The 27,701-nt window shown below is 40.6% G+C and overlaps 1 protein-coding gene across 1 annotated transcript in view; it reads left to right on the top strand.

The window, feature by feature from the left end:
- slc8a2b (solute carrier family 8 member 2b) overlaps positions 1–27,701 on the top strand; it is a 205,037-nt gene that overhangs the window by 146,731 nt on the left and 30,605 nt on the right. Inside the window, exons 5-11 of the mRNA XM_031741776.2 lie at positions 4,400–4,910; positions 11,908–12,045; positions 12,146–12,373; positions 12,901–13,296; positions 18,398–18,523; positions 18,710–18,905; positions 20,076–20,206. Coding sequence (XP_031597636.2) covers positions 4,524–4,910; positions 11,908–12,045; positions 12,146–12,373; positions 12,901–13,296; positions 18,398–18,523; positions 18,710–18,905; positions 20,076–20,206 — 1,602 coding nt within the window. The 5' untranslated portion in view covers positions 4,400–4,523. The remainder of the gene's footprint in view (positions 1–4,399; positions 4,911–11,907; positions 12,046–12,145; positions 12,374–12,900; positions 13,297–18,397; positions 18,524–18,709; positions 18,906–20,075; positions 20,207–27,701) is intronic.

Here is a 27,701-nt window from a genome sequence, read left to right on the forward strand (position 1 = left end):
AGCACATTTAAAAACACAGAATTGTCTTTAGAAATGCACTGAGTGGTTTTATGGTTGATATGCACGATAAAAATCTAATTTCCGCGCATGTTTGTGAAAGGCTCAGTAAAAAAAATAACCTCAGCAGTAATATTTATATTAAAGTGTTCATTATACTGAAAGGCATGCATACATCAGAGCACATTTTAACCCACAATCTCTCCTTCCTCTCTCTTACCTGCACTTAATTTTAGTCACCAGGTTACAGGGGTCGGGTTATGGCTCTTTCTTTTAGTTCACACCATAATCAAAGTAAGTCAGTCATTTTTATCACTGAAACAGTCAGCAGTGATTTCTGTTCGACAGCAAAAACTGCACCGAGGTTTTGAAGTGTTCAGTCTGATGGTTTCCACATACACGTACACATGTCTTCTAGTCAGATCTTCTAACATAAAGTATAAACATAAAGTATAATATCAGCTGACTGTTGATTTCTCATGTTGTAAAGTCAGGCAAAATGAGACCTGTCCGGATGCATCTGGAATCCAGGAAATTAACCCATTAATGACTGTAAATATTATTCATACAAACTTTGTTATTACCATGATCATTAAATATTAGTCTTTACAGATATTACTAATAAAAATGTGCCGTATTCTTTTCTATAATCACTTTTTAGTTTCTGTTATATTTCTTAAGAGCCAGTTCACGACAGCCTGTGTTAAACTTCTCAGCTGATAACTGAAGTCTAATATGACACAGTCCAAAGGGACAGCCTGGAGCTACTCATATGATTTTTTTTTCTTTTGAGAACAAGCACACTTTCCCAGGCAGACAAGGCACATTTTATCCTGACAGCATGATTTTGTGTTCTGCAGTCCTCCAGCCTCGCTTATAAAACAGTATGTAGGATCCATCCTTTTTGTGCCAAATAGTAATCTGGTTTATAAAACTTTACTCACAGCTAGTGTTTCCATTATGAACCTCAGTCCTTGGTGAAGTGTGCACACATGAATCAGCTTCAGATTCTGTCCTCTGAATGGCTGATTCAACCATAAATCTGGTGCATAGAAATGAGCCTACTAATCAACAGCTGCTTCTTTCACACAGCAGTGCCAGTGCATCCATCATGCAGCATTATGGAGCTGTGCTACCACAGTATTTATATGTTTACAGCAATCAGACTGATGATTCACGGCTTAAAAACTTTGCTGCAGCATGATGCCGCCAAAGCACTGCCAAAGGACAACTTGTGTGTACCAGCTACGCGAGCGGCTGCAGACAGAACAGCAGTTTTTGACACACTGTTGGTTTTGTCCTGTTGGGCTCAGGCTGCAGTAGATACACAGGAGCAAATATGGAGACTAAACATGTCTTCTTATACAAACACAAGCTGAAACCACACAGAATCTAATCGTCTAACTAATCGTGCATGTTGTTTGTAAAGGTGGCATCTAATATTTGAATTGGCTGACCTTTGTGTGTGTGACTGCTGGGAAGTGTGATTCTTTCTTTGCTGCTGTGTAAATGTAAAACTGGATCCTGGCCTGAAAAGAGCTCTGGTCGTCCTTTTTAGGGATCTGATGGCTTCAGAAGTGCTGCTTCTGAATGACTAAATCTGTGTTCTCAAAAAAAACAAACTAAAGAAAGATAATCAGCAGGATTATAGAAGTTATCTTTTTTTTAATAATATGAGCATAATTTTCATATTTTCATCAACCAAAGGAATACGAGAGCAGGTTAGGTGTGTAATGTTGTAAAACAGAAGGTGTTAGCAGGTGCTTCCCTCCTCGCTAATGGACGGATGGAGAGAGATGAAGCGTGAGAGTGAGGTGGAAGATTAGGCACTGCTGCACAAACTGCAGGAAACACTGTTCGGTCCATCTGTCCATCCTTTGGTTTCACGCTGAGGTCTAAATCTCACCAGTTGGCAGAAGTGACGTTGCATGCTCACACACACACAAAGAGGAAAGAAACTTACCTCAAACAAGCGTTGTTAGTGTGTGTTGGTGTCTCAAATTAAAAGGGAAAGAGCAGAAAGACATTTGGTGAGCAGTTCTGGGTTTGCATGACTCAAACAAAAACAAGCCTCTTTTTCTGGAGGCCATCACAGTGACTCGTCCTCCCTGCTGTCTCGGCTTCTTTGTACCGTCTTTCTATCTTTTGACTCTCTTCCTCCCATCCCTCTCTTCTTCTGTCTCATGTTTTCGCTGTGAGTTTTTTGCATTTGTTTGTCCTTTTTCCGTTTGTTCTCACCCTCGCTCCGGGTTTGTGCCTCACTTGTTTTTCCTTCCATCTGAAGTTCAAGGTAAACGATAGAGAAAATGCTGCTTTTAAGACTTTTATGCGACACGAGGTCACACTAAACTGAACTGAAACGAATCAGTCTCACACTACTATATTCATCCATTATTCATTCTTTTCTGTCTGCATTTGTCATCCTTTCTTCCACTTAGCCTTCTGCTCCAGCTTTTTCTATTTGAGCTTTAATTATTTTATCTCTATGTTATTATTTTTCTGTGTTCTGGTGACTCACTTCAATGTTTCATTCAAGAGTGAAGCAGGGACGCCGCTGAATTACATCATCCACCCTTTTATACCTGCCAGCGTTCACCTACGACTTCCTTTGTCTATATTTACAGGGAAAACTTTACATAATTCACAATCCAGTTATTTTCTGCTTTCATATGAAAAACAACAGCTACAGTATGAATGCAAGGTGAAAAACACTGTACATAAAACGCACTGCAAAATAATATCAAGCAGACAGCAAAGCAAGTTTACTTTGAGTGGGAACAAAAGCCAGTGCGAAAAGTTTGATTTTCCTAAATTGCTCTGGAGTTTTTATTCCTTGACTGTGGAGCGGGAGAGAACTCCAAAGCACCGAAGCCTCATCACAAACAGCTCCATGCCACAGGATCACCAACGTGGAGAGGGGATGAACAACTCTCCTGTATCAGATGGGGGAATGAATACTGCAAAGAACACTGTGAAGGGACTTTATTTTAGGAGGAGAATCTTATTTAATACACTAGTGTAGGTGGATGAGAGTAGGCATAATGTCCTGCCAGGGAAGCCTGGCAGTAGAGCTTTGGACATCCTGTCGCCCATCCAGGACTTTGCTAGGCATTCTAGATTAAATGCCGTTACAGGGAGAAGGTAATGAGTGCATGGATGAGAGATGCAGTACAGTGAAATGAAAGCTAAAGGCAAGAGGTGTGATTTTGTGAGTAATCTGACATTTTCCTCAAAAGATAAGGTTCAGTGAAGTCATCATCTAAAGGGAAGGATTTTGTTCATATAAATAAGGCAGGCCTGTTTCTAGTGAAACTCTTTAAAAAGAGAAAGAAATCGATATACTGAAGAATATCTATCTACAAATATTCAAAAAAGTATTTCTTGTGTGCAGAGCAAGCCAAGTACAGGGCTGGAATTTTGATTTGATGAAATAAACTTGGGGAAAGCATTTGCCATTGCTGCCACTGAGTGTGTAATGAGGAACACGTTGTAAACTTCTTAGTTAAAACATCCATCCATTCGTTTTCTTAACCGATAATCCTGTTAGAGAGCGTAGAGACTACGTCAGCTGTGATAGTGAGAGTTGAGGTACACCCTGGACAGGTCGTCAGTCTCTCACACCGCTGCTTGGCTGAAACAGTAAGATTACAGAGCCAGATATCACTGCATCCATCATTATTTTCTGAGCTGCATTTTCTTGCTGGAACTAGAAATCCAAGCAGTGTGAATATTGAGTGGTACCCAGTTTCCACCAATGGAGTGCCAGTTAATGGAAGTTGTATCTATGCTCATTAATTAATTTGGGTGGGTGGGTGGATGCATGTATAGATCAGTGCTAGTCTAGTACTGGTTCCATACCTTTATAATAACAAAAAAAGATTGGTGGTGACTATGGGAGGGGTTACAGTGAGAATTTCACTGTTGTATTGAAGGTGTAGAGATCATGCAGATGACGTCCTCTGTGTTATTATCCTCTGGAAAGTCCCACGCCTTTTCCTATAAAGGCTTTGTAAGAATCATTTATGAAACCTGTCGAAATGTCGGCTGGTTCTCAAGACTCCACCGCAGAACTGGCTTCACACCAGCACTGACACATTTTGGTGGGAAGGGTGTAAATTTGTATTGTGTATCTTTGCTAAAACCGCAGATGCAACTGTAAAGAGTTTGTGTGATTTTTAAACGTAGCTTAGCCAGAACTCTTCTCTCCTTTCTATCGTTCCCTCAGTGTTTTCATTAAAGTGTCTGACAGCATAGAAGACACTTCTTTTAGTGTTTGCTTAATGTTGCATAAGCTTCACTCCACTCTTTGTTTGGTCTTCGGTACAGCTTTTAAAGCCTTTTCTTCTCTTTATTCATGAACTAATTCTGATTTTCCTTCTCGTTCTCTCTCCCCCCTCTGCAGGTGAGCTAGTCGCAGTACCCTCGGCTGTACCCAGCATCTCCCGTTCCCGTCTCCTTCTTCCTCTGCCTATTCCCGTCACCTTCTGCCTTGTCTTTCCTGCTTCTCGTGGGAATCAAACGCCGTGATGTCTCTCTCCGCCTCTCCTGCCCCCTTCCTCCTCTTCTTCCTCTTCCTTCTTCCACTGCCACCCTGCCAGCCAGAGTCCCAGCGCAGTGACCCCAGCGTGAACCCTGACCCAAGAACAGCCTTGCCCTCCATATTTCCCTCCTCCTCCGTCCTGCCTTCCTTATCTAATGATAATAGTACATCACCCAGCATTGGGGATAAGTGTGATGAGGTGGCCAAGTGCAACCCGGGCATCCTGTTGCCTGTCTGGAAGCCCGAAAACCCCGGACTCGGTTACCAGGTGGCCAGAGCTGTGGTCTACTTCCTGTCACTCATGTACATGTTCCTGGGAGTGTCCATCATTGCTGACCGCTTCATGGCATCCATAGAGGTCATCACATCTCAGGTAGGATGACATAAGTGTGATTTTCTTTTTAATTATTTATAAAGGCAAGAAATAATTACATCTTATAAGCTTGAACATGACATATAACTTGAGTCAGGCAAATGCACTCAATCCACAAATGGTATGCTCGATATATATGGTATGGTTTTTGTTTGGATCTCATTTTGCATGAGGGGAGTTGTTTAGCTTCCAAGGACTGTTGACCTCCCAGCTAAAGCCTTCAGACGGGTAGTTTTTGCAAAGTTCTCAACTTTGAGAGCTGCTAGTTTTTCATATTTTATTTCTTCAGGTTACAGATTGACTGCAGTGAGGATAAGTTGTGGTATGCTCCAAAAAAATAACACATGGTGGTCATAAATGTCAGCATACCTGGATTTGCCTCAGCACACCATTTCGAAACCAGTGATGTAGGAATTACAAACTCATAGATTGTACAAATCTAGCAGGATGTCGACCATCTTCCAGGCCAAATTACTCTACAAGTTATTTAACATTCTGTCAGGTGATCACCACAGAGAACTGGAAAAAGGATGGACTACCCAGAAACATGGAATCAAAACTCAAGCACACCTTTCACATCAGTGCAGTCTCATGGCAAATCAGGAAATCGGGATGAATATCATCTGTTTCTTCACAAACACAGGACTGCCCATATTTTCTTTGTGTCAGTCAGTGCAGGTTTAAAAGGCGCCATGTGTCTTTATACGACAGGCAACCTAAAAAAAACTGTTTTCCGTTACCAGGTGAATATATTTTAACCAGAACCATGAAATGTTAATTAATGTAGTAAGAATGCTTTAGCAGCAAGTGAAGCTGAACATCAACAACAGCTGAACCTACAATTTGTAATTTTAAAAAAGTGCACAAAGATATTGATCAATCCAAGTTACAAACTGCCTTCCCTTTATTTATTTTGAGTTGTAATAACAAAGAAATTAACGAGGTTGTCTCCACAGCTGATAGCTTCGTGTATTTGATTTGGACGATTTTTACACCGGATGTCCTTCCTGATGCAACCCCCAAAGCATTTGTGTCTTTTCCTGGGAGGCCTCTGCTTATTAGGCAAATGTGTGAACCACTACACTATGGAGCTGCTAGTAATATGAAGCAAGGTGGGATTCAAATGGTAGTGTATCAGAAAGTTATGATCTTCCACTTCCTAATTTGGCCTTTGTTGCTCTTTTAGCCTGGAGGTACATGGTTTATGTCCATGAACATGAACTATTATACCGACCATGATGCGCTATCATCAGACCGTGTGCCGGCATAATCTGGGACCATTTCATGAAACTGCAGCAAAAATTGCTGTTCACACATCTGTGATGGAAAAGTTTTTTCGATTAACCTTCAATTACACCGAATGTATTTACAATAGGTGTTCCAATGTGCTTTATAAGTTTAAAAAACACCATTATTAGAGAGAAAACCAACAGACGATCCCCAGTGAGCAGCACTTGGAAACAGTGGGGGAGGAGCCAGTCTCTGCAGATGGCTGCCCCTCCCCGAGGAAAAAAAGGAGAATAAAAAAGGAAAAAAGAGAGAACATGAGCAACAAACAGGAAAAATGCAAACTACAGGAGAGAGAAAAGTTAAATGTAATGACATGTGATAGTAGTCTATAAAGATGTGGGAAAAGTGAAAAGAGGGGAGTGGATGAGGAGTGCTCTGTGCATGATGGGAAGTCCCCCAGCAGCCTGAGTCTATAAGGATGGTTCAGCGTCACCTGATCCAGCTCTTACTACAAGCTTTATCCAAAAGGAAAGGAAAGAGAAAGCTTCCACCTGTCGAGTATTTTCACTCAGCTATAGTGCAGACTCTTTGCTGACCGTGCACCAAACACCTCAAAATAGACCTACTTCATGTTAATGCATTAATAAAGCTGTGTTCCCGTCTTCAATGAAGGCATAAATGATTTGCTGGAACCTGTGAAGTGAATTTGTGTGCTTCATCATATAGTCGTCTCCTTCCTGTAAAGAGAGTCTGAACAGTTCCTTTAATGGAAATTTCATAGATTCCCCTCCTCTGTCCATTTCCACTGCAAACCCTAACAGTGCAAATGACCCTCAGCTGTTTTCAGAGTCAGCAGACAGAGTTGTTATTTGCCAAAGTTGTCGTGATGTTTTTGCAGGGCTACAGCTCACAGGGTGTGTGTGTTTGTGCCCCAGGTGGCTTTTAATGGATCAGGTCTTGAGGTTCTGCAGTCATAAGCAATGTTTAAAAAAAATACGATTGCTCCTTAGTTTGAAGTTTCAGTGGACCCTGAGGTCCAATTTGAAAGGAGGATGAGGAGACATGAAGGTCAGCTGGAGAGAGAAACAGGGACATTAACACGCTGTTCTCAGTATCAAAGCTGTTTTCTGGTTTTAAAAAAAGATGCTAACATCTACAGAGTATAAGATTTTGTCTTACACGAAACTCTCCATATGATTCCTTTCTGTCATGTTGTGGGTAGAACAGCAAAAAACAAGTTATTAAAGTTTGAGTACAGAACATTTCTGAGTTTATTTCAGCTCCCAAGGAGTAATTTTACACATTCAGAGTAAAATATTGCTCAATGCTGGAGTTATCTGACAGGACTGATAACATCAGTGTTAGCTCAACTCCTTGGAGATGCAATTACACTCCACCCACACATTTCATTTCTCCGGTCGCAGCAGCAGGAAAGAGTCGGTCTCCTCGCTTCTATCATGTAAGCTGCATACAGACAGATGGGCAATGACTGCTTGTATTCTGCAAACAGAGGCAAGTAGGGCAAGGATACCTTTAAAAACATACAGGAGCAGCTTCTTCTAGTATGATGGTATTACCAGAGGCTTAGAGATCAATAAGAAACAGGAGTTAGCTTCTTTATTTTGAATGTGCAGCACTTAAAGAGGGTATGTTACATGATTTTGATATATATATACATACATATACATTTTATATTGAATCAACCCAGATTTTGTTACTATAGATTGCTTACTTCATTCAGGAAGTTAAGACTTTAAAAAAAACCCTGAACATGAATAGTGACCACGTGTCATTTTGAGGTTAAAGATTTAGACTTTTGTATGTTTTGGGTTTTGGACTGCTGTTTTCATGACTTTACCATTCTGCTAATACTAAACTTTAGTTTTATGTTATCATTTGAGTTCGATTTCAGGTTTTCAGTTGTCAGTTCCTGGTTTATTATTATTATTATTTCTTCTATTTTGAGTTTGTTATTGATGAGGTTCTGTCAGTGTTTCTCTTCCTTTATTTGTTTCATCTTTGTGTTTATAACTTTGTTCTCAGATGTTCTTTGCGGTTCTTTTGGTTCCACCATGTTTTGCTTTGAAGCTTAATTTTCTTTCATGTCATGTGGTAATTTTATTTTCTTGACTTCCCTTGACTGGCTGATTAAGTGTTTCCAAATTCAGGGGCTGCATCCTTTGAAGGTTGCATTCAGACATCAGACTGACAGTCTGAGGGAAGCAGTCATTGCATTTAAATATATATCGCTTTATAACATTAAATTTGGCTGAATACAAGTTACATGACATTAGTGATTTTGTCTCTCTCCAACACCTCTCTAGCTGCCAGTTTCATGGTTGCTAGGCAACAGAGGCAGCGCTGATAGGCTACACTTCCGGTCTCTGAGGTCTTTGTGGCCTGTGAAGGTGTGCCCTATGAAGGCCGCGTCCTTCGAAGCATGCAGCCTCCAGATTTGGACACAGTTTCACCTGCGTCTGTTCCCCATCCTGTTTCTCATTCCCCATTCCGTTCCTGGTGTATTTATAGTCTTACCTTCTCTTTGTGCATTTTCTGCGTGGCAAGCACAGAGTTATTTCCCAGTGACCTCCTGTGTTCTGCCAGGCCTCTTTTGTCTGTGGATTCATGTTTGTTTCAAATGTTTTTTGCATGATGTCTTTACTTTGTAAGTGTTGTTTAGTTTGACTTTCGTTGGGACCTGTTTTTGCATCTTAATGCAGGAGTCTGACTCCTTTTACACCTTTACACTGTTCTCTGCCACACAAGCACTAGAAACCATATCCACAAGAATCTGAAGTAACCAACCACAGCATATCAAATTAAGAATTTGAAGGTATATATTAACAGTCTCGTGAGTCTTTGCGCTTGCCACTGCAGAAGTGTTAAATACTTGGAAAAATTTATTAAAAGTTATTCATTGAAACAATGAATGACTATGCTCCTCAGTAAGTTGGCCAGAAATACAAATAACTAATTCTGAGTAAAATAAACTTTAGTGAGTGGATTTATTTACTCTGGAAAATTTAAGCAGGCATCCAGGCTGAAAACAGCTGTGCAGGAAAACAACAGCCATCTAGTTTAAAGTACCAATCGCATGGTGAAATGCATTCCAGGTTAATTTGGTCCCAGTGACAGCTTAGTAAATCATTTTTAGTGGAGCCTCTTGACCGCAACTCGTCCTTCCACAAGAGCTGTCCAACTCCATTCAGGTCATTCCCTGAGCCTAACAGATACATATACAGGGATCCATTTTCAAGGAATTACACTGAGATTGAATGTAATGAGAAATCTGTCAGATAAGGAGCTCTATAACGGGAAAGACAACAAAGTAATAGGCATGGTGGTAGAAGGCAAAGGAAACATTAGCTCATCCATCCCCTTCGTGGTCAGTTTACACGCATATCTGAGTGTGTACCCCACAATCCATCACAGTGGCAGGCACAGCACCACCTCTGCACCATCTACCGGCCAGGGCTCCGGTCAGTCTGAGTCTGCACCATCTACCGGCCGAGTATGTGGGGCTCCGAGTCAGTCTGAGTGCTGGTGTATCTGTACACTGCAGCTGTGGCAGTCAACAATGGACAGTGGGAGAGTATGCTGCAGCTACATGTTCTACACTACACTTCACTTCCTGTGTGTGCTCCTGTTATGAGGATTTATGAATGCAAAGCAATGAATGCACAGAGTAAATAGAGTGAAGACTATGTCAGCAAATAAACTGCTAATGGTGATGAATACAGCCGAAGCAGAGAGATAAATCTGTCTCTTTATCTCTGTGTAGATAAATACGACAAGAGAGTCATGACTCGGAAAAATTACATTCCCATTCAGATAAACTGTATTGTGATTTAGAGGGAAATGGGGTTTTTTGGTGGATTGTTTTTTTTCCACAGACACCTTTATTATCAATGTGGCTTTTCTGTGTATTGCCTTTCTTTGCAGTCATAGACTGTACGGATTATCATGAAAGAAATGAGGAACGGGAGTAAAAGCAAACTTGCTGATCAGCTTTAGCCTGCATACATGAATATTCCTTTTCACAGCCAGTAATAAATGTTGAGTTTAGATGGAAAAAGAAAGTGCTTCCTAACTTCAAGTTTTTAACTCAGGTTTTTTTGAGTTACGTTAAGTTAATCCTTTTGAGAGAAGTTAATAAAAAATAGTGTAAGTCATATTGACTGAAGTGCATCCAAATGTTTGAACTGTGAAAATATTTGACTTTTAATGTTTTATTTAAATTTTTCTTAGTTCTGTTAATGTTTTCAGGCTTATGCTGCTGAAAATGGAGCTCAAGCTTCTAATGTGGTTAACATTATGAACATTTGTATTTGAATCCAAACCTTTCCCTCAATGAAAACTTAGCCTGGTAGTTTTGGCGCCTACAATATAACAACACAGAGTGTGAAAATTAAATCCAAAAGAAAATCTAATCTGAAAATCAGCGAGTGAGTAGCTGGAAGTCAAACTGTACTTGGCTGGATGACACTGCCTATCTTGTTAAATGTAAGGTATTAAAACTGTAAAACTGAATCCCTGAGATGTAACTAAAAATGCCGTTTAGTGGAATGGGAAGGTCGTTTTTAAAACACAGGACTGGATGAGAACATGGAAGATTTTTTCTCACTGCAAATTCTCAGCAGGTAGAGATATTGAACTTCTTCTTGTTAACAAGAAGAAAAATTGTCCCTCTTCATCTAAGTTGGGATGCAAAATGAAAGGACCACTGTTGTTGTGAGGTAACCGTACAACCCACTGCATTATCTGCAGCCCTAGCATGTGGGAACAGTGACTTTTTACTGTTTACTATTAGCAGATGACCAGGAATGTGCAATTCCTGGTGAAATTGCAGTGGGACTGCAAACTTGCTGTGGATGGGAGCAAAAACATGTAGATGAATAGCTTGTTTGTGTAGAGTGAAAACAGGTGTGCCTAATAAAGTGTCGGACATTGTAAAATTGGTATGTGTTTTGGTGACCATACTGAAAATTCCAAGTCATACGCATGTCCATGCTATACTTCAACCCACCACAGGAGTGTTTAGTTTTCCCAGCAGGGGGAGGGAGCATGACTATGACCAACCAATCCACAATTAACATTTTCAAATGAGGGAGGTGTTCTTTAAAACCTGTAAGCATCACGACAAGTGCTCTATACAATTGATTTAGGTGTGTGTAGTCTTTAAACAGAGGTCAGGAGAGCGAGTTAAAAAAGATTTTTTCTTTCTCTCCAAGACTGGTTGGAACCTCGTGAATGAAAGCTCATGATGGCATTCCTCTGAAACAAACGGCTGTAGTTCAAAAAGTATACATGTGTGGGCTTTGAGGTGGGGCTTGTTGAAAAGCAGATAAGTATAGCTACGTTTTGAGGGTAAAATGATGGCTGTAGGGTGAAAATTGTGGTCACAGCAGCAGGTTAAACACCAAAATTTCAGCTGAGGTTTTCTGCATGTCTCACTCTAACCTCACTTTAGCTTTCCAGTGTACATGAATGGGGAGAGATTTGAGAGATTTTTTTCAGTTTTGACCACAACTGAAAAACTGTCAAAGGTACAGTGAAAAAATATATGTTAGTTTTGTAGGCACAGCCGCAGTGCTCGTTGATTTGGTGTCTGTAGGCGTGGGAGAAAATCCGCCTAAAGCAAGAGGAGTGACAGCAGAATAGAGAGCGAGTCTCTATATTCAAAGTCAAATTACATCTTCATCCTTCTACGTAGTCCAGACTATTTACATTAAGCACGGTAACACAAATTGTGTGTTTGGGCCAACAGGAGAAGGAGGTGACCATCACTATGCCTAACGGGGAAACTTCAGTGGCGACGGTTCGAATCTGGAATGAAACAGTGTCCAATCTGACACTCATGGCTCTGGGCTCCAGCGCTCCAGAGATACTGCTCTCTGTTATAGAGGTACACACACACACACACACAGTAACTCTGTGTATCGTTTATTGAGATGCAGATGGTAAGTAGACTTGTCTTCCCTCTCCCTGTTACAAACTTTTTGCAGGTGTGTGGTCACGAATTCAAGGCTGGCCAGTTGGGTCCAGGAACCATCGTCGGCAGTGCCGCCTTCAACATGTTTGTGATCATCGGGATCTGCGTGTGGGTGATTCCCAATGGCCAGAGCCGAAAGATCAAACATCTGCGGGTGTTCTTCATCACCGCGTTCTGGAGCATCTTCGCCTACATCTGGCTCTACCTTATCCTGTCTATCATATCGCCGGGCGTCGTGGAGGTGAGGCAGACTCAGTGTGAGAGGATGAAAGAATCAGTGAGCTCAGAGGTGCAGTGGCAACATTTTAACAGATATTTATTCCTCATTTTGGTAAATTGGTAAGTTCTCAAATACACCCTCTAGCATGAAGACTTGAAGCAAAGTGATGCAACTATTGTTATGCAGGAGACGTGAGTTTTGACATGGAGCAGTTTTTGTCTTTTATTTGTTTTAGAGGTTGGAGAATATGTGGAGCGAGACATGTTAGTATCGTCTTCTTCCTAGCTTCATACACTGTCTGCTGATGGACAAATTTCTAAGCAAAGATATCTGTTATTCTTTTTCAGCACACAAGTAGTTTGTTTACTTGTAAATCCAAATGTGACCACTTACTGAATTTATGTTTCTCTATGGGCCAGGTCGCCTCACAGCAAGTAGATCCTGGGTTCAGAGCTCCTGGTTACTTAAGCTGTTAAGAGGATGGATGGATGGATGACCGATCTTTAACTATAATAGTTCTAACTTTATAATGTCCATGTGTGTTTCAGGTGTGGGAGGCCCTGGTCACCCTGCTCTTCTTCCCTGTCTGCGTCATCCTGGCTTGGATCGCTGACCGGCGCCTGCTCTTCTACAAATACATGGGCAAGCGTTACCGAGCCGACAAGCGCCATGGCATCGTTGTCGAGACTGAAGGGGATTTGACACCCAACAAAGGCGGCATGGAAATGATCATAGATGGCAAGTTCCCAGCGCGAGGGGGCGCTGTGGTTCCTGCTGAAAACTGTGGGGGCGGCACTCAGGACGGGACCACAGGCGCCGCAGCCAACAACATTGGAGCAGCAGCAGGAGCCGTGGGAACAGGAGGGGGAGCCAATCTGCCCCACTCCAACAGCGCTACAGTCAATGTGGAAAGCAGCAAGGAGCTGGATGAGAGCCGCAAGGAGGTGAGACAGAGACGGGAAGAAGCTTCAGAGAGCAGCATAGGAGAGTATCTGATTACAAGCACAACATCAGAATCACAACGTCAGACTGTTAGTTTGAGAGATTCAGTTACACGCCAGATAATCTGTTACATAAAACCGTCTGAAAGGTCTTCCTATATAACGGGCAAACTTCAACCATCAGCTCAGCAAACCAGAGTCAAAACATAAATAAAAATATTTCTGAAGACAGACAGGAAAACAGCAAAAACTTATTTTGGTGAACTTGTTTTTGCACATTTTAACATTGTCACTATGCAAACAAAGTTTTTCTTTCCATTCCTCAGATGCAGTTCTGATTTGTGCAAAACGTCATAGTGCCATCTGGGAAAATCTGTGTTCAAAGTGAGGAAGTTAAGAAACAAGTGTTTCATTTTCATATAATCTTTAGAATTTAAATCCATTCGTACTCTGGGGTCAGTGCATATCTGGCTTACAGTATATACATTTCATAAGTGCATTTCCCACATTTTTATGTTGGTGAAAAATCGAAACCGGCACTTTCTGCTGTTTTAGGACATGACTGGAGAAAAATCATGTATTTTTCAGCAGGAGACAGAAAAATACAGTGCTTAATACCAGAGATGGGCAGTAACGCGTTACGTTACTGTAATCTGATTACTTTTTTCAAGTAACGAGTAATGTAAGGGATTACTATTGCAAAAACGGTAATTAGATTACCGTTACTTTCAAGTAGGAATGCTGCGTTACTGCGTTACTAAAATAGCGAGAATTTTTTGCGAGAATGTCTCATGACAGTGACGTAAGCGAGTGCGACGTTCGTGACAACAGCTGTCTGCAGATCAACAATGGATAATATATCGAGTGCGGGAGAGAGTATGAGCGTGCAGCGTTTAAAGTGTGGAAGTACTGACCTTACTTTGAGTTTGATTCCATAAAAGTGACAAAACATTAGTGTCCGTTGTGCGTGGAAGAAAACTTCTTTTTACAGCTTGAAAAAACCCCTAAACTTCCAAGCAAGCAGCGAGTGCGCCACGACTGTAATGGGAAACTCACAGAGAAACTCATGATTTTTCCACTGACCGCTGCGGCACACCTGCACCAGGGTAAACCTCCGCCTACCCCAGTCCTGCTTTACAGGTGAAAATAGAGCAACAGGACTGCCAGTCTTTGATTTTATTTATTTTCTGCTGTGTTTTACTTGCATCTATTTGAAAGACTGAGTGTAAACACAAAAACATATTTTATTTTATGTGCTGGAATGTGCAGAAAATAGGTTTAAATGTTAAACAAATTTCTTCCAGTCAGAGAATGTTGCATATAATTAAGTTTTTGCTTGATGCATAAAGTTAAAAGATTTAAAGTTTACAGTTTTACAAACAGACGTTTCCATTTGATTACATTTTGTATGATGGATTATGCAGAAAAAGTAGAATTGGGCTGAAAGATCTATCGCTTTATCTATTCAGGTTGTCAATCGTGTTTTTAAAAAGTAACTAACTAATTACTTTTGAAAATAAGTAATCAGTAAAGTAACGGGATTACTTTTTTGGGGAAGTAAGTAACTTGACCAACAGTGCTTAATACATTTCAAACACCACCCAGTGTAAGGTTTCCGCCACAGGCCCGAGCTCCTTAGTCTAAATTATATTTTTAATGCTAAAATATAATTATTAAATTTACAAATTTACTGTGTTACAAAAAAGCAGAACAGAAGATTTAATTTAAGTATTTGAATATTGTGCTTCATTAATTTCTGGCTTCTGGCTCAAAACATATAAAAAGTTTGTTATTTTGCCTCATAAATAAAAACATAACTTTTAGTTCTTTGAACAAGTTTTTGTGTTTTCTTGTTTTTATGACATCTCGTCTGATAAATTTGTTAAGCGCCTCAAATGCAGATAAATGTGGCTCCAGTTTAAATTTCCATTTCCTCAAGTGAAGCATGCATGCTTTGTTCTGCACTTTATAATCTCATTTTTGTCAGCTTGAAAGTTTTGTAAACGATCGCTGCTTTGCACCTGTCTGGAATGCAGATGACAATATCCCCATTTACGTCTGCTCTGAAAGAGATTAATGGCTCTTACTTTTGAGGAGTAGAAAGAACTTTTTCTTTATCTGAACTGAAAATCTATCAACAGTAAAAAGTCATAAAGCCCCTTGAGGAGACCTTGTAATACTTGGCTCTATAAATATAATTTACTTGATTTAGAATTGAGGATGGAAAATGAGAAAAGCTTAAATGGAAATGTTAGGGCAGAGAAATTAACATGTGGACATTTTAATGAGAGTCAGAGCAGAGAAATGAGACTCTGGGGAAGAAACTTTATTAAAATAAAAGCTAGACAGACCGAAAGAACTGAGAGACAAACAGTTCCTCATCCTCATCATTTTTCTGGCCCGATTACACCAGGTTTTAAAATATCATTCCGATATTTAAGCTAAAATATGCTTCAAATTGACTTTTTAAAGTTGTTGCCTTTCACAGGTATTTTCACAGTTTACCTTGGACTTGGGTGACAAGTTTGAAGACGCCCCTCACTTACATAATTGGAGTTTTAGAAATTTAATTACATTTTGCTTTTTTACTCCTAATTCGGCTGTATGTGTGGTGCATATGCTCAGATATCACACGCTGTACTGAAATAAGACATTTTAAATACAGGAGATTTGGGTTAAAAAGTGGCCTTAAAGTCTAGGGTTAAACGCTATTCTGCTCATAATAGTGCGCTAAATGGCCTTTTAGGTAGGTTCGCACCCTGATAGCCAGCTGAAAGTGTCGAGTGCACTCCACCCCTGCAGTTTTGCTATCTGAGTTCGCTGTGTGGGCAGAAACTTGACGTAAATGTGAGCGGAGGCAGAGCGCAGCCTCAGCCTGTGGGCATCACTTCCTCTCAGTGAGGTGGCCCCTTCAGGACCGCTCACCTCTTCATTGATACTGAGCTACCACTTACTGAGAAACCTGCCTTCATGCATATGCAGCACATACAGGTTACACTGAAAAGGGTTATTTTCTTCTTTGCTAACAGTCGCTCTCAGAGGGAAGACAGACCAAGGCAGACCACATATGGCCCAAGTCCCTGGATCCAGCAGGACTGTTTTAATCCACATTACAGAGAATCCTTCACAAAAGTTCTGGATTCAGATCCAAACAAGTTCTAAAAGTTAATCACGCCATACTGAGCCTTGCAAATACATCCATAACTGAAAAAACAACATGCTAACAAGCAAACACGCTGTTCACTGTTGCTTGTCTACAAGTTTTTTTCTTATCTGTTTTTTGTGACTCAGTTTAGTTACTTCCTTCCAGGTTCTCCCACCGGTGTTGTGCACAGCATTTTGTTCTCTTTTTTATTTATAAAATAAATAAAGTTCCTGTTTGCATCCTGAGATTCCTGATAGGCATTTGGATCCTCTCTCTACAAACACCTGGTTGCACAGGCCAAAGGTGCTTATCAAAATCTGCTACACTGACTGAGCCTTGCTTGTCTAATAAACTACTGTTGGACAGACCTATTTTCCATACCCAGCATCCATGTTTTTGTCTCTTTCAGTCCTTGTAAACAAGACAAGACAAAGAACAGCCCATCAGGGGAGTCAGACCTGCACATTTTTACATATTTCAAAAGCAGGCTCACAGGTCCCATTAAAATGCCAGAAACAACCTGTGTTTCGTGTTGTGTAGAGAAAATAAAAGAAGTATTTTAAGTATTACCATATTTGTGTTTGCTTAATGGTCTATTTGTAAATCTGCAGAATACCTGGTGGAGAATGAGAGTGACTAAAGTGAGTTATGTTATATGTTTTTCAAAGTGACATGTAAAAATGTATCCTAACACCAGATCAGCTTCACCTATTCTAATACAGTATGTGGTTATATTGTGAAGGCGTTTAGTAGGAAGCAGGATAATAACTGTTGATTCATATTGTATCTGGTAGAAGTGAAACATCGCCTGACTGGATATCGTTTTGGAGAAACGGCGTTATGTTAGTTTTGTTTAGTTTTGTTTTATTTTACTGACCATTTGCAAATTGCACAAATGTGGGATGTTTTCTGCACCAACTCATCTATTAAATGTGCTCAAATGTAATTAAACATTGCACTCAGGCCTCTTTTTGTGACTGTCATTGGACAGCAAAGGGGTAATTTATTCCTTTAACTGATGACATCTTCTCTTTTAATGCTTGAAAGTTGTTGGAGGCTATTATTTTAAAATGTCATTCCCTTTAAAAGAGAGAGAAAGGATGCGGTGATTTTGTTGTTAAGAAACTGAAAAAGAATGGACATTTCTGCATTAGCCTTTTTTGTATTTTATATCTCTAAGACTTGATGCAGTCTTGTAAAAAACTAAGTGTAGCTGTACTGTTTCCAAAGGGGGGGAAAAGAGAGTAAATAGCAGCCAGACGATGCTAACAAATTGCACTTAATTAGTTGATCTTCAAGTGTGATGAGCTCTGTGAAAGCAGAAGTTCTGACAGTTTGCTGGTCTGGAGATTAGTTGTGTGTTAACACAATTCCTCAGTCTTCCCAGGAATTCTAAGAACAGCTTAAGTTTGAAAATTGCGTCTGAGAAAACCACAAGACTTGTGGAACGATGTCCTTCAAACAGACGAGACCAATGTTTGGTCACGATGCACAGCAGTTCATACCAGTTGCATACCAACACAGGGGTGGTGGAGTGATGATTTGGGCAGCCACGGGACCTGGAGTCAACCAGAAACTCCTCTGCATAGCAAAGTACTCTGGAGTCACATCCATCTGTCTGAGCCCTAAAGCTTGGCCCAAACTGGACAATGATCCCAAACACAGCAGCAAACCTGCAACTGAGTGGCTGAAAAAGAAAAGAATCCAAGTGTTGCAGTGACCCAGTCAAAGACCTGAAAAAGCTGTGCATAAATCTGAGATGTGTAACCTAAAAAAAGTCCGAAAACATATAAAAGATTTAGTCTTGGAGGCTGTGAGAAATTCTTTTCTTTTATATGAGTGGAATCGCGTCTGCAGACACTATACATGATGAGAATCTCTCACTGTATGAAGAGCCGTTTGTGTGTGTCGTGTCGATTGCATCGTAAGCGCATTTGTGTCCTCTCGTCTTTCCTCCAGGTGATTCGTATCTTGAAGGAGTTGAAGCAGAAATATCCTGATAAAGAGCTGGACCAGCTGGTTGAGCTGGCCAACTACTACGCCCTGCTGCACCAGCAGAAGAGCCGAGCTTTTTACCGCATTCAGGTAACACACACACACACACACACACACACACTGTCTCTCTCTCTTAGGCCCTGAGGTAAACACACAAGGTTGTCCGGAACTGTGGGAACGCATAAAGTAGTTCAAGGGCTTCTAAAAATGATTCTGTACTCCTTGGTTCCTTTAACCCCTCATCCTCCTCTTATCCTCCTCTTCCTCTCCCTGAAGGCAACTCGTATGATGATCGGAGCCGGAAATGTCCTGAAGAAGCATGCAGCAGACCACGCGCGGCGCACAGTCGTAGCTGATGAGGAGGCCCCAGAAGACGACGACATGGCTGTGTGCAGCCGCATCTCGTTTGAGAGTCCTCACAGTCAGTGCATGGAGAACTGCGGCGTTCTGATGCTGGCTGTGGTGTGTCAAGGTAGCGAAATGAATTACACATAAGCTTATAATGAGTCCACATAAATAAGACAAGAGGCTGAGAGCTGCTGTGCTAATAAAGCATAAAATCTTTCTGTTCTTCAAATTAATGCTACATCTGATCTACACTTTTTATGTCTTTTATCTGACCTGTGGTCAGTTTCCTCCACTGAACCTAAAGCAAGACAATTAATTACTTGTAAAAGTACTTATAAAAGAAGTACTTGAGCCTGCAGTAATCCATGCACAATCCATCCTCAAACAGAATTCCCTTTTTTTAACACAGCAGTTTGGAACAATTTCACGTAACTTGTTTTAGGGAATACCAAGAAAAGGTTTTTAGGGTTTTTTGGAGTGACTGTCAATGACGAGCTAGCACATTTTGACCCACCTGTGTGATCTTAGTGGGCCTGTAGCTCGGAAAGTGGTGACAGTATGAAAGCAATTTTTTTACACAGCTTTATTAAATATGCCAGAGTTTCTGATATATATGCCTGATTCTAAGGCAGTCAGATGGGAGGCACTGATTGATGGACAGTTATAGATAATACAGCTGAATAGGATACCCCCCCCCCCCACACACACACACACACACACACACACACACACACGCACACACAAACGTTCAGGTGTCAAAAATCCAGATGCATAAATTTCAGCCTGTAGATTCATGACTATTTCCTTCAAATTCTTAAATTCGTTTGTCTCACTCATTAGCATTCACGTACAGAGGTCTGGTTTCCACTTTCATTTTTAGCCATGAATAGATTCAGACAGTCCAAGACAATGACTAAGATGTAAAGGGAAGTCTAAATTCATCCAAATTTAAAATAGAGCTCTCTTTAGATATGTGGAAAAAATGTATTTCAGTTAAATTCAGTTCAGTTTTATTTATATGTATTTATTTATTTATATCGCTCCAAATCACAACAACAGCTGCCTCAAAGCGCTTTGGTTTCAGTTCTGAAGTCACAAGTAAAACAAAAACTGCTGCTGAAAAAGACCAACATAAACCTGCAACATAAATGCAAAAACCAGTGTAACTGAGAGTCAGCTTATCTTCCTATATAGGTTTTATAAGAGTGTGAACATCACAGTACAGATAGATACAGCTAACAGAAATAATATTGTGTAATATATCCAGTGTAACTGTTTTATTTCTGTTGTTTAGGTGGTCTGGGAGAGAACACTTTCTATGTGGACTACAGAACAGAAGATGGTTCGGCCAACGCTGGGTCAGATTACGATTACACCGAAGGAACGCTGGTGTTCAAGCCTGGAGAGACTCGCAAAGAGATCAAGGTGAGTTTAGAAGACTGAGAAGAGAAGATAACCTGACACTTATAAAAACAGACAGACAGCAAACACCTTTAATCGTCCTTTTATTAAAAACAAAGAAATACAAGGTTAACCGTGTACAAAAAATCACAGGAACACAACAACAGTGACTCAGGTGGGGCTTATACTTTGTCGGGGACATGGACAGCTGCTGACACTACGGATGAGTAGCTGCTCCTTTTATATAAGCTCAGGCCAGTTTACACAATCACAAAGTACTGCAGGGAGTCCTGTCCTCACCATCTGATGTTAAAAGTTACATCACTCAGACCCCAGCTGACCTGGCATGGCTCTTATGGATGCAGAAACTGTATGTAGCATGCCTTTCAGCAGTTATCAGTGTTGCTTGCAGCATTAGTGTTGCTGGGTTTGAACTCAGGCTGAGCATTTCCATGTGGAGTTTGCATGTTCTCCCTGTGTTTGTACAGGCTTTGGTATGTTAATGTTGGCCATTTGGATCCAAGAAGCTCAAGAGTTTTGCTTTCATAGAGGCAGAAATAGAAATACAGGGAAACAAGACACGGCTGAAGCTTGAACATTGAAGCAGTCTTATAAATCTTAAAGTCTGAAAGGGACGAAGCAAAAACAGATGAACACACACAGACAGAGGGAGGCTCAGACACTGATGCACAGGAGAAACAGTGAAAAGTGTTCGAAGCACAAAGGAGGAACAAAAAGAAAAGTGAGGACACAGCAGTGACCACGACACAGACACAGTTTAAGAGTGCTCTCTTCCTTCATCATGGCAGATGTGAGATGAGTTTGACAATGAGGGAACTTCAATGTTAAATTTTAAATTAGATTTATTGAATTGGAGATAAGTTAAATCTTTAATGATCCCTGTGGGAAACTGTATAGCTGATTATATGCATTATGAAATAGACCTGCCAGTTCATCCCAAAAGCTTTGAGCTCCAAGTTGGTGAAGAGATTTCTAATTCAGCTGATTTTCTAATTCAGACCTACACACGGCAAGTCACCAGCTCTGGTGCAGAAGGAGCTCTGGACTGAGAGTTTTACTTTATAAAGATGCACAAACTCTCTGCAGGCTTCCTCCACAGTGACTGTGAAATCTGGGAAGATTTCCAAGGAGATCAAAGCGAGGAGAAAGAGGTGGGAGAGGGATGAGGAGCTACATAATGAGAGTCCCGGGAGGAGAGACAGACAAAGGCTGTGGAAAAACAGAAGCCCAGATTCGCGGATGGGAGGGAAAGATACTGTTGCTTCTAGTCACACTACTACTGCTCATTCTGCTGCTTCTACATGTGGGTTACGTTTGTTCCTGCTAACATATGAATGTAAAGCAGAAAGTCACGGATTTTGCTGAGAATCTATGAGCAGCTGAAATTGTAAACATAAAATTAAAGTATTATAAAAATGAGAGATGATAATCAAATATTCCTGAATTGAAACCTGTGGCGATTCTGTAACCCCAAAGATGGCAGTTATCACTCACCTCTCACATGTTGGTTCACTGCTAAGTTATATACTAACTAAGACTAGCAAGTTTGTTTAACAAGCTGCTTCTGGACATTTTAAAGCTCCATCACAAAGACACAGATGCCTTTTAATTAGTGCTAATCTAAATAAAATACTTTCACTCTCCAAACCTGATACAGAGACTTCTCTGATCAACTCTTTCTCACTGCACAAATCATTCCACCGAAGCACTGCAGAAGAGCTCAAACTTAATGGAGACTTCCAATTCACCCACTCAAATTAATGGAAGTAAAGCCATGCAGGCAGTAATCAGCTGATACTTCCTGTGTCGGTCTAAGCACTCATGTCCCCCTAACTTAAAGCTTTAAAAAATCCAGATGTTTGAGTTATGTGTAAAAAAATTAAAACCTCACACTATGCTGGATCGCCATTTTCAGCCCAGCCTTTAAAACGTCTTCTGAAGAAAAGTCAACAAGCAGATGTCAGACACAGTTTCTGTATCTTGGTAACCACCAGTGTTGGGACTAACGCGTTATTAAGTAACGCGTTACAGTAACTACGTTATTATTGTGGTAACGAGCACGGTAAAAGTTATTATGCCAAAAATCAGGACCGCGTTGCTCGTTACTGGGATTTAGATAGGCTCTTTTACCAGCTTACTTTTGTGGTGGATATCGCGGAGCTTCCACAGATTCAATAACATTAGCAAGTGGTGGAGGCCAGCAGGTGGATGAAGGAAAAGGAGGCAAGAGGAGAGACCAAGCGCCGCCGGTCCGAGTGTCAGGTGAACTGAACTTCAGCTTCTAATATGACCTGCAGTCTATCTGAGTCAGATATAAACCAAGTTTAGGTGGAGTTTAGTTTTCGGTATGCTGACAGTCGTACTGCATGCTAGCTAGCATGACGGAGTTTCTATACAGCTGGGTGGGTGCTATGTTACTGATGTTGAACTTTATTTTGTTCATACGGTTAATTATTAGAATCGTCTGGTATTCAGAAAAGATGCGTTTTTTACTGAGGTGAAAAGGAACACAGTTTGTCCCGGACTTCAGCTGCAATGAAAAGACACAAAGCTGAAGCTGCACAGCTGCCTCTTCTTCTCTCATTCTCTCCCGTTTCTACTTCAATCATGGAACTGATCAATGATCAGCTGATCGGCTTTTCTCTCTTGTTTATTTATCGCCCACTTTGCGCCAGAAAGAGGAAACCAGCGGATGTCAGCGTAATAAACCCCTCCACCACGTTTAAGCTTGATCAGCTGTTGTTAGAATTTATTTAATATTAATTGCTAGTATCAGCTGATGTTTGCTGGAGCCACAGCTGTAAAGCTGCTGGTCATGATATCGGTTTGGTTATCTGGTGAGAGGGAAACATGCAGATGAAACCAGGAGATGTCCTTACTGAATCATCAGAGCTGAACAGGTGATGGAGAAACAGGTTTACCTTTTAGGTGACATGAATGATGATTGAAGGAAGTTATGAACTGTTTCTGAGAGACAAATAACACCAGGATCCTTTTCTGTGTAGCTGACAGCTGGTAACTGTGCAGGGGCGGATCTAGCAAAGTGTTGCCTGGGGCCAGGTAGGGCATTAATCTGAGAGGGGGCACAAAGAAACAGGTCTCATTCTTATTCTCATTTAAAATGTCGCTTTTGAAAAAAAATAATTATCTGAGTCTTACAACAAACGATTGATAGATTGATAGCATATATACCATCAGAACAGTGTACATCACTGTCACAACAGTGTTTATTTTCATTCAAAGGCTTTATGATTTTTCCTATAAGTCTCAGTCAAAATGCAGCTGATCATTTTTTTGTCCCAGTCCAGCCCTGTATGCAGCTCATCTGCAGTCTGGTGTTTTTTACATCTTCCTATTCAGAAGGCAGAATTTCCAAGTTCTGAGTACAATCAAAAGCACCACGACTGCAGTTTTTGTGTTGGATGTAAAAGCAGGTAGAATAGAATCATGGCGGTCAATGACGGTCCAGGCGTGATTTCTCTCGTGGAAATGTGCACATTATTTTTCCTTTCTGTTGGTAGGTGGCACAGTGCACTTGTGGCAAGTAAGCAAGCTAGAAGACTGGCAAACTTTGGGTATCCAGAAATGACACAACACATTAACAAGAGAATTCTGAGTAAAACCAAACACTTTCCCTAGTAACTAGTTACTTTGAAAGTAACGAGTAACTTGAAGTAACTGAGTTACTTTTTAGAGAAGTAACTAGTAATGTAACTAGTTACTAATTTCTTTGGTACCCAACACTGGTAACCACTGAAATTAAAATGTCTCTTCCTGTTCATTTAATCAAGGGTTTAAAATAACTAACAAAGCTTGGTACCTCTTGCTTTTACTTACATTTAGAGTTGAAACCCTTTTTCCAGCTTGGCTTTTGTGTTTCTCACTCATTACATTTTAATTTAAGTTCTGCGTTTTATTGTAAGATTCAAGTACCTTTGTGATTAAGTGAAAGTGTTTCTACTGCCTCCTTCTCAAAGTTCAAAAACTGCCTGCTGCTTCTAATAATTCAGCACTATTACTGTAAAAAACTGTTTTTAGTTTAGTTTTTGATGAACAGTCCAAGTGAAGTGCTTCAGAGTTCCCCATCTTATACTACAAATATCAAAAACTTTGAATTTGGGATCAAATAACACAATAAAGATGTGTGTTTTTTTATGTGAAACCAAGAATATAATCTTTAAAGTGCTGCATGCTGTCTGCATTAAAAGGAGACATGGTAAGCCAGGTAATCTGTGCTTTGATTCAAAATCTGATGGAAGATCAGAAAGAAGTAGGGATGAGTGGAGGGTGGTACAATAGCCTGAAGCGCCACATTAAAGAAGAAGAAGTGTGGACATTTGAAAAACTGGCAGCATAAATTGGCCCCTCCACCACGAGTGAGCGGATGGCCAGATGTGGAGTAACTATATTGCAAAGGTCGGTGTCATCCTTTTCACCAGCACCGATTTCATCGAACGCCGTTCCAGTTAGAAGTGAGCAGCAGGGAAACCAATTAAACTTGAATACCTCAGCTCTCTGCCAGAGCTCCACTTTCTCTGTCGCATTAGTTCCACTGTGTGACGGTCACCGCAGCCTTCACAGGCTCTGATTATACGAGAGAGATCAATCTGACAGAGCCAATAACAGGTCTCATTGTCAGCACTCTTTGTTGTAATGAAGAGTCATAATTGTTGTGTCAAAAAAAGGGAGACAATTAGCAGTTCTGAAAACGTGTCTCCTCTTCTCAGCACAGTTTATTCCAGTCAAATAAATGCAGCTGATCATTTCTTTGTCTGATTACTTAAGTCACAAAATCTCATTTGTTCAATTTTTTAATCTGCATTATTTGCAGACCAGGCGCTATGCTTGTGGCCGTACACAGAGCCACGCATAAAGTTTCCTCCTTCAGCGTAATGAAGATTAAATTAACTGTCACTTCATATTTGCTGATTGAATGAAGGTCTGTGCTGTATCTTAAGTAGGCAAATCGGCCCCATTAGTAACAGAGATGAGACATTCAATTATAAAACACAGCTTTGTATTAGAAATGACACAGGAGAGTTACTGTTGTCTGAATCAAATAAACACTCTGGGGTAGTCTTTCATCGGTGACCGAGTTGTAGTTTAATGATAATAATAGTCATCATTTCTTTGGTAATAAATACGATTTCATGAAGAAGAGCTTTGGTTTACTGATGTTTCAGCAGTTAGCACAGGAAACATTCAAAACAAGAGACAGCAATGTCTGTACTATAAGCAAGGTTATTCTAGGTAACTAAATCTAAACCAAAACTAAAACATCAAAAAATATTGTAAGCGAACTGAAAGCTATATAACAGGGTTTAACTCCACCCCAGGCCATACACCCGCTCTCCATCCTCCTTTCCTGTCTGCTCTGCTGTTCTGTAATGAAAATAATAAAAGCCCAAATGAATCTTTAAAAAATATATTGTTTGTTCTCTAAACTAACTAAAATCAAATAAAAATGTGTGTTTAGTTTCAGTCTTTGACAGACTAATTACATTGTTATCAGAGCCAGCCTGATGAGGTTTTGCTAGTTTTTTTTCTCAAAGATATTTTTATTGAATTGAAGCAACAAAGAAAAACAAATACACGCAGAATTGTCAAACACGAAACAAGCAAGTTTCACAGTGACTGTTTGAACTGAAATATTAGAATACAGATTAATGACACACTCACATGTCTTATAATTGCTTTCATCAGTTTATTCCCTACCCACACCACTTAGAACCCCTATCCCTCAGGCCAGGTAGGAAAAAACCAAACAAACAAACAAACAAAAACAACATCGCAGATACAACAAGAACAAAATCAGATAAACACACAAATGACTAAAAATAAATAAATAAATAAATAACTAAATAAAAAGAAGAAGAAGGGGGGGAGGATTTACTGAGTAATGCTGGAAGTCGGGTTCGCAACCTGGAGGCTGGAAAAATATTTCAGGAATTGCCCCCACACCTTGTAAAACTTGCCGCTGTTGTTACTAATCGCATACCGGATCTTTTCAAGGCTCAGATACTACATAAGGTCCCTCAGCCATTGAGCCTGGGTGGGCAAAGGGGCACCTCTCCATCTTAGTAGGATTGCACGTCTAGCTACAAGGGAGGCGAAGGAGAGCATGCAACGCTGTGATGAGGTCAACCGTGCATCAGCCTCTCCAGTGGTGCCAAAAAGCGCAACTAATGGATTAGGATCCATATGGTGTCCAAGAATTAGGGATAAGGTTTGAAATATATCTCTCCAGAATCCTTCAAGGCTAGGGCACGTCCAGAACATATGGATAAGGGAAGCCTCCGCACTCCCACACTTACCACAAGTGGGGTCAACATTCGGATACATACGAGGTAGTTTGACTTTGGAGAGATGGAACCTATGCACAACCTTAAATTGTAAAAGACAGTGGCGGGCACATAGGGACGTGGAGTTAACTAACTTGAGTATTAAGTCCCATGTATCCATAGACAAGGACTGATTTAAATCTTGTTCCCAGGCTGTTTTAATCCGATCTATCAAAGAACCGTTCATGCTCACCAGCCTGTCATAGATAAGAGAGATAAACCCTTTACGTGTTGGAACTAGGGTAAGGAGCATATCCTCTGGGCTTGCAGCTGGTGCTACCGGGAAGTGTCTGGTCTGCAAATATCTGAAAAGATGTGTACGTGGGAAAGCTGAGCAAAAGATGCAAAGGTATTGTCAAAAAACAGATCATTGAAACATGTCATGCCCCTGTCATGCCAATCTCGAAATATAGGATCAGATAATGATGGCTGAAAAAAAGGGTTAGAAAAAAATTGGACTTAGAAGGGAGAAGCCTGTTAATCCAAAATGCTTCCTCATCTGAGCCCACACTCTCACCGTGTGCCAGACAACTGGATTATCGATTGTCTTGTTTGGGGGAAGGGGGAGTGAAGATCCAATCAGGGCCAGGACAGAAGAGCCTGTGGTTGAGTTCAACTCCATGAGCACCCAGGACGGGCAGTTACCTTTGTTTTGGAAGTAAAGCCAAGATATAATGTAGCGCATGTTTGCTGCCCAATAGTAATATCGAAAGTTAGGCAGTGCCAGGCCTCCATGACTCTTGGGTTTTTGGAGTTGAGCCTTGTTCAATCGAGGGCGTTTACCTCTCCATATATAAGATGAGATAATTGAGTCCAAGGAATCAAAGAAGGATTTGGGGATAAATACTGATAACAATTGGACGAGATACAAAAATTTAGGAAGTATATTCATTTTGATTGAGTTGATTCTTCCCACCAAAGAGATGGAGAGAGCATTGCAGGTATAGATATTTTGGGGTTTGAGATAAAGATTAAGAGATCATCTGCATACAAGGATACTTTGTGTTCAACACCCTTCCTCCAGATCCCATCGATCTCCCCACAGCTGCAGAGTGCAATGGCAAGTGGCTCTATAACCAGATTGAAAAGAAGAGGGCTTAAGGGGCATCCCTGACGGGTTCCTCGTTGGAGGTTGAAAGGCTGTGACTGTATGGAAT

The sequence above is a fragment of the Oreochromis aureus genome, linkage group 14 (assembly GCF_013358895.1).
Source record: "Oreochromis aureus strain Israel breed Guangdong linkage group 14, ZZ_aureus, whole genome shotgun sequence".
NCBI classification, from domain to species: domain Eukaryota; kingdom Metazoa; phylum Chordata; class Actinopteri; order Cichliformes; family Cichlidae; genus Oreochromis; species Oreochromis aureus.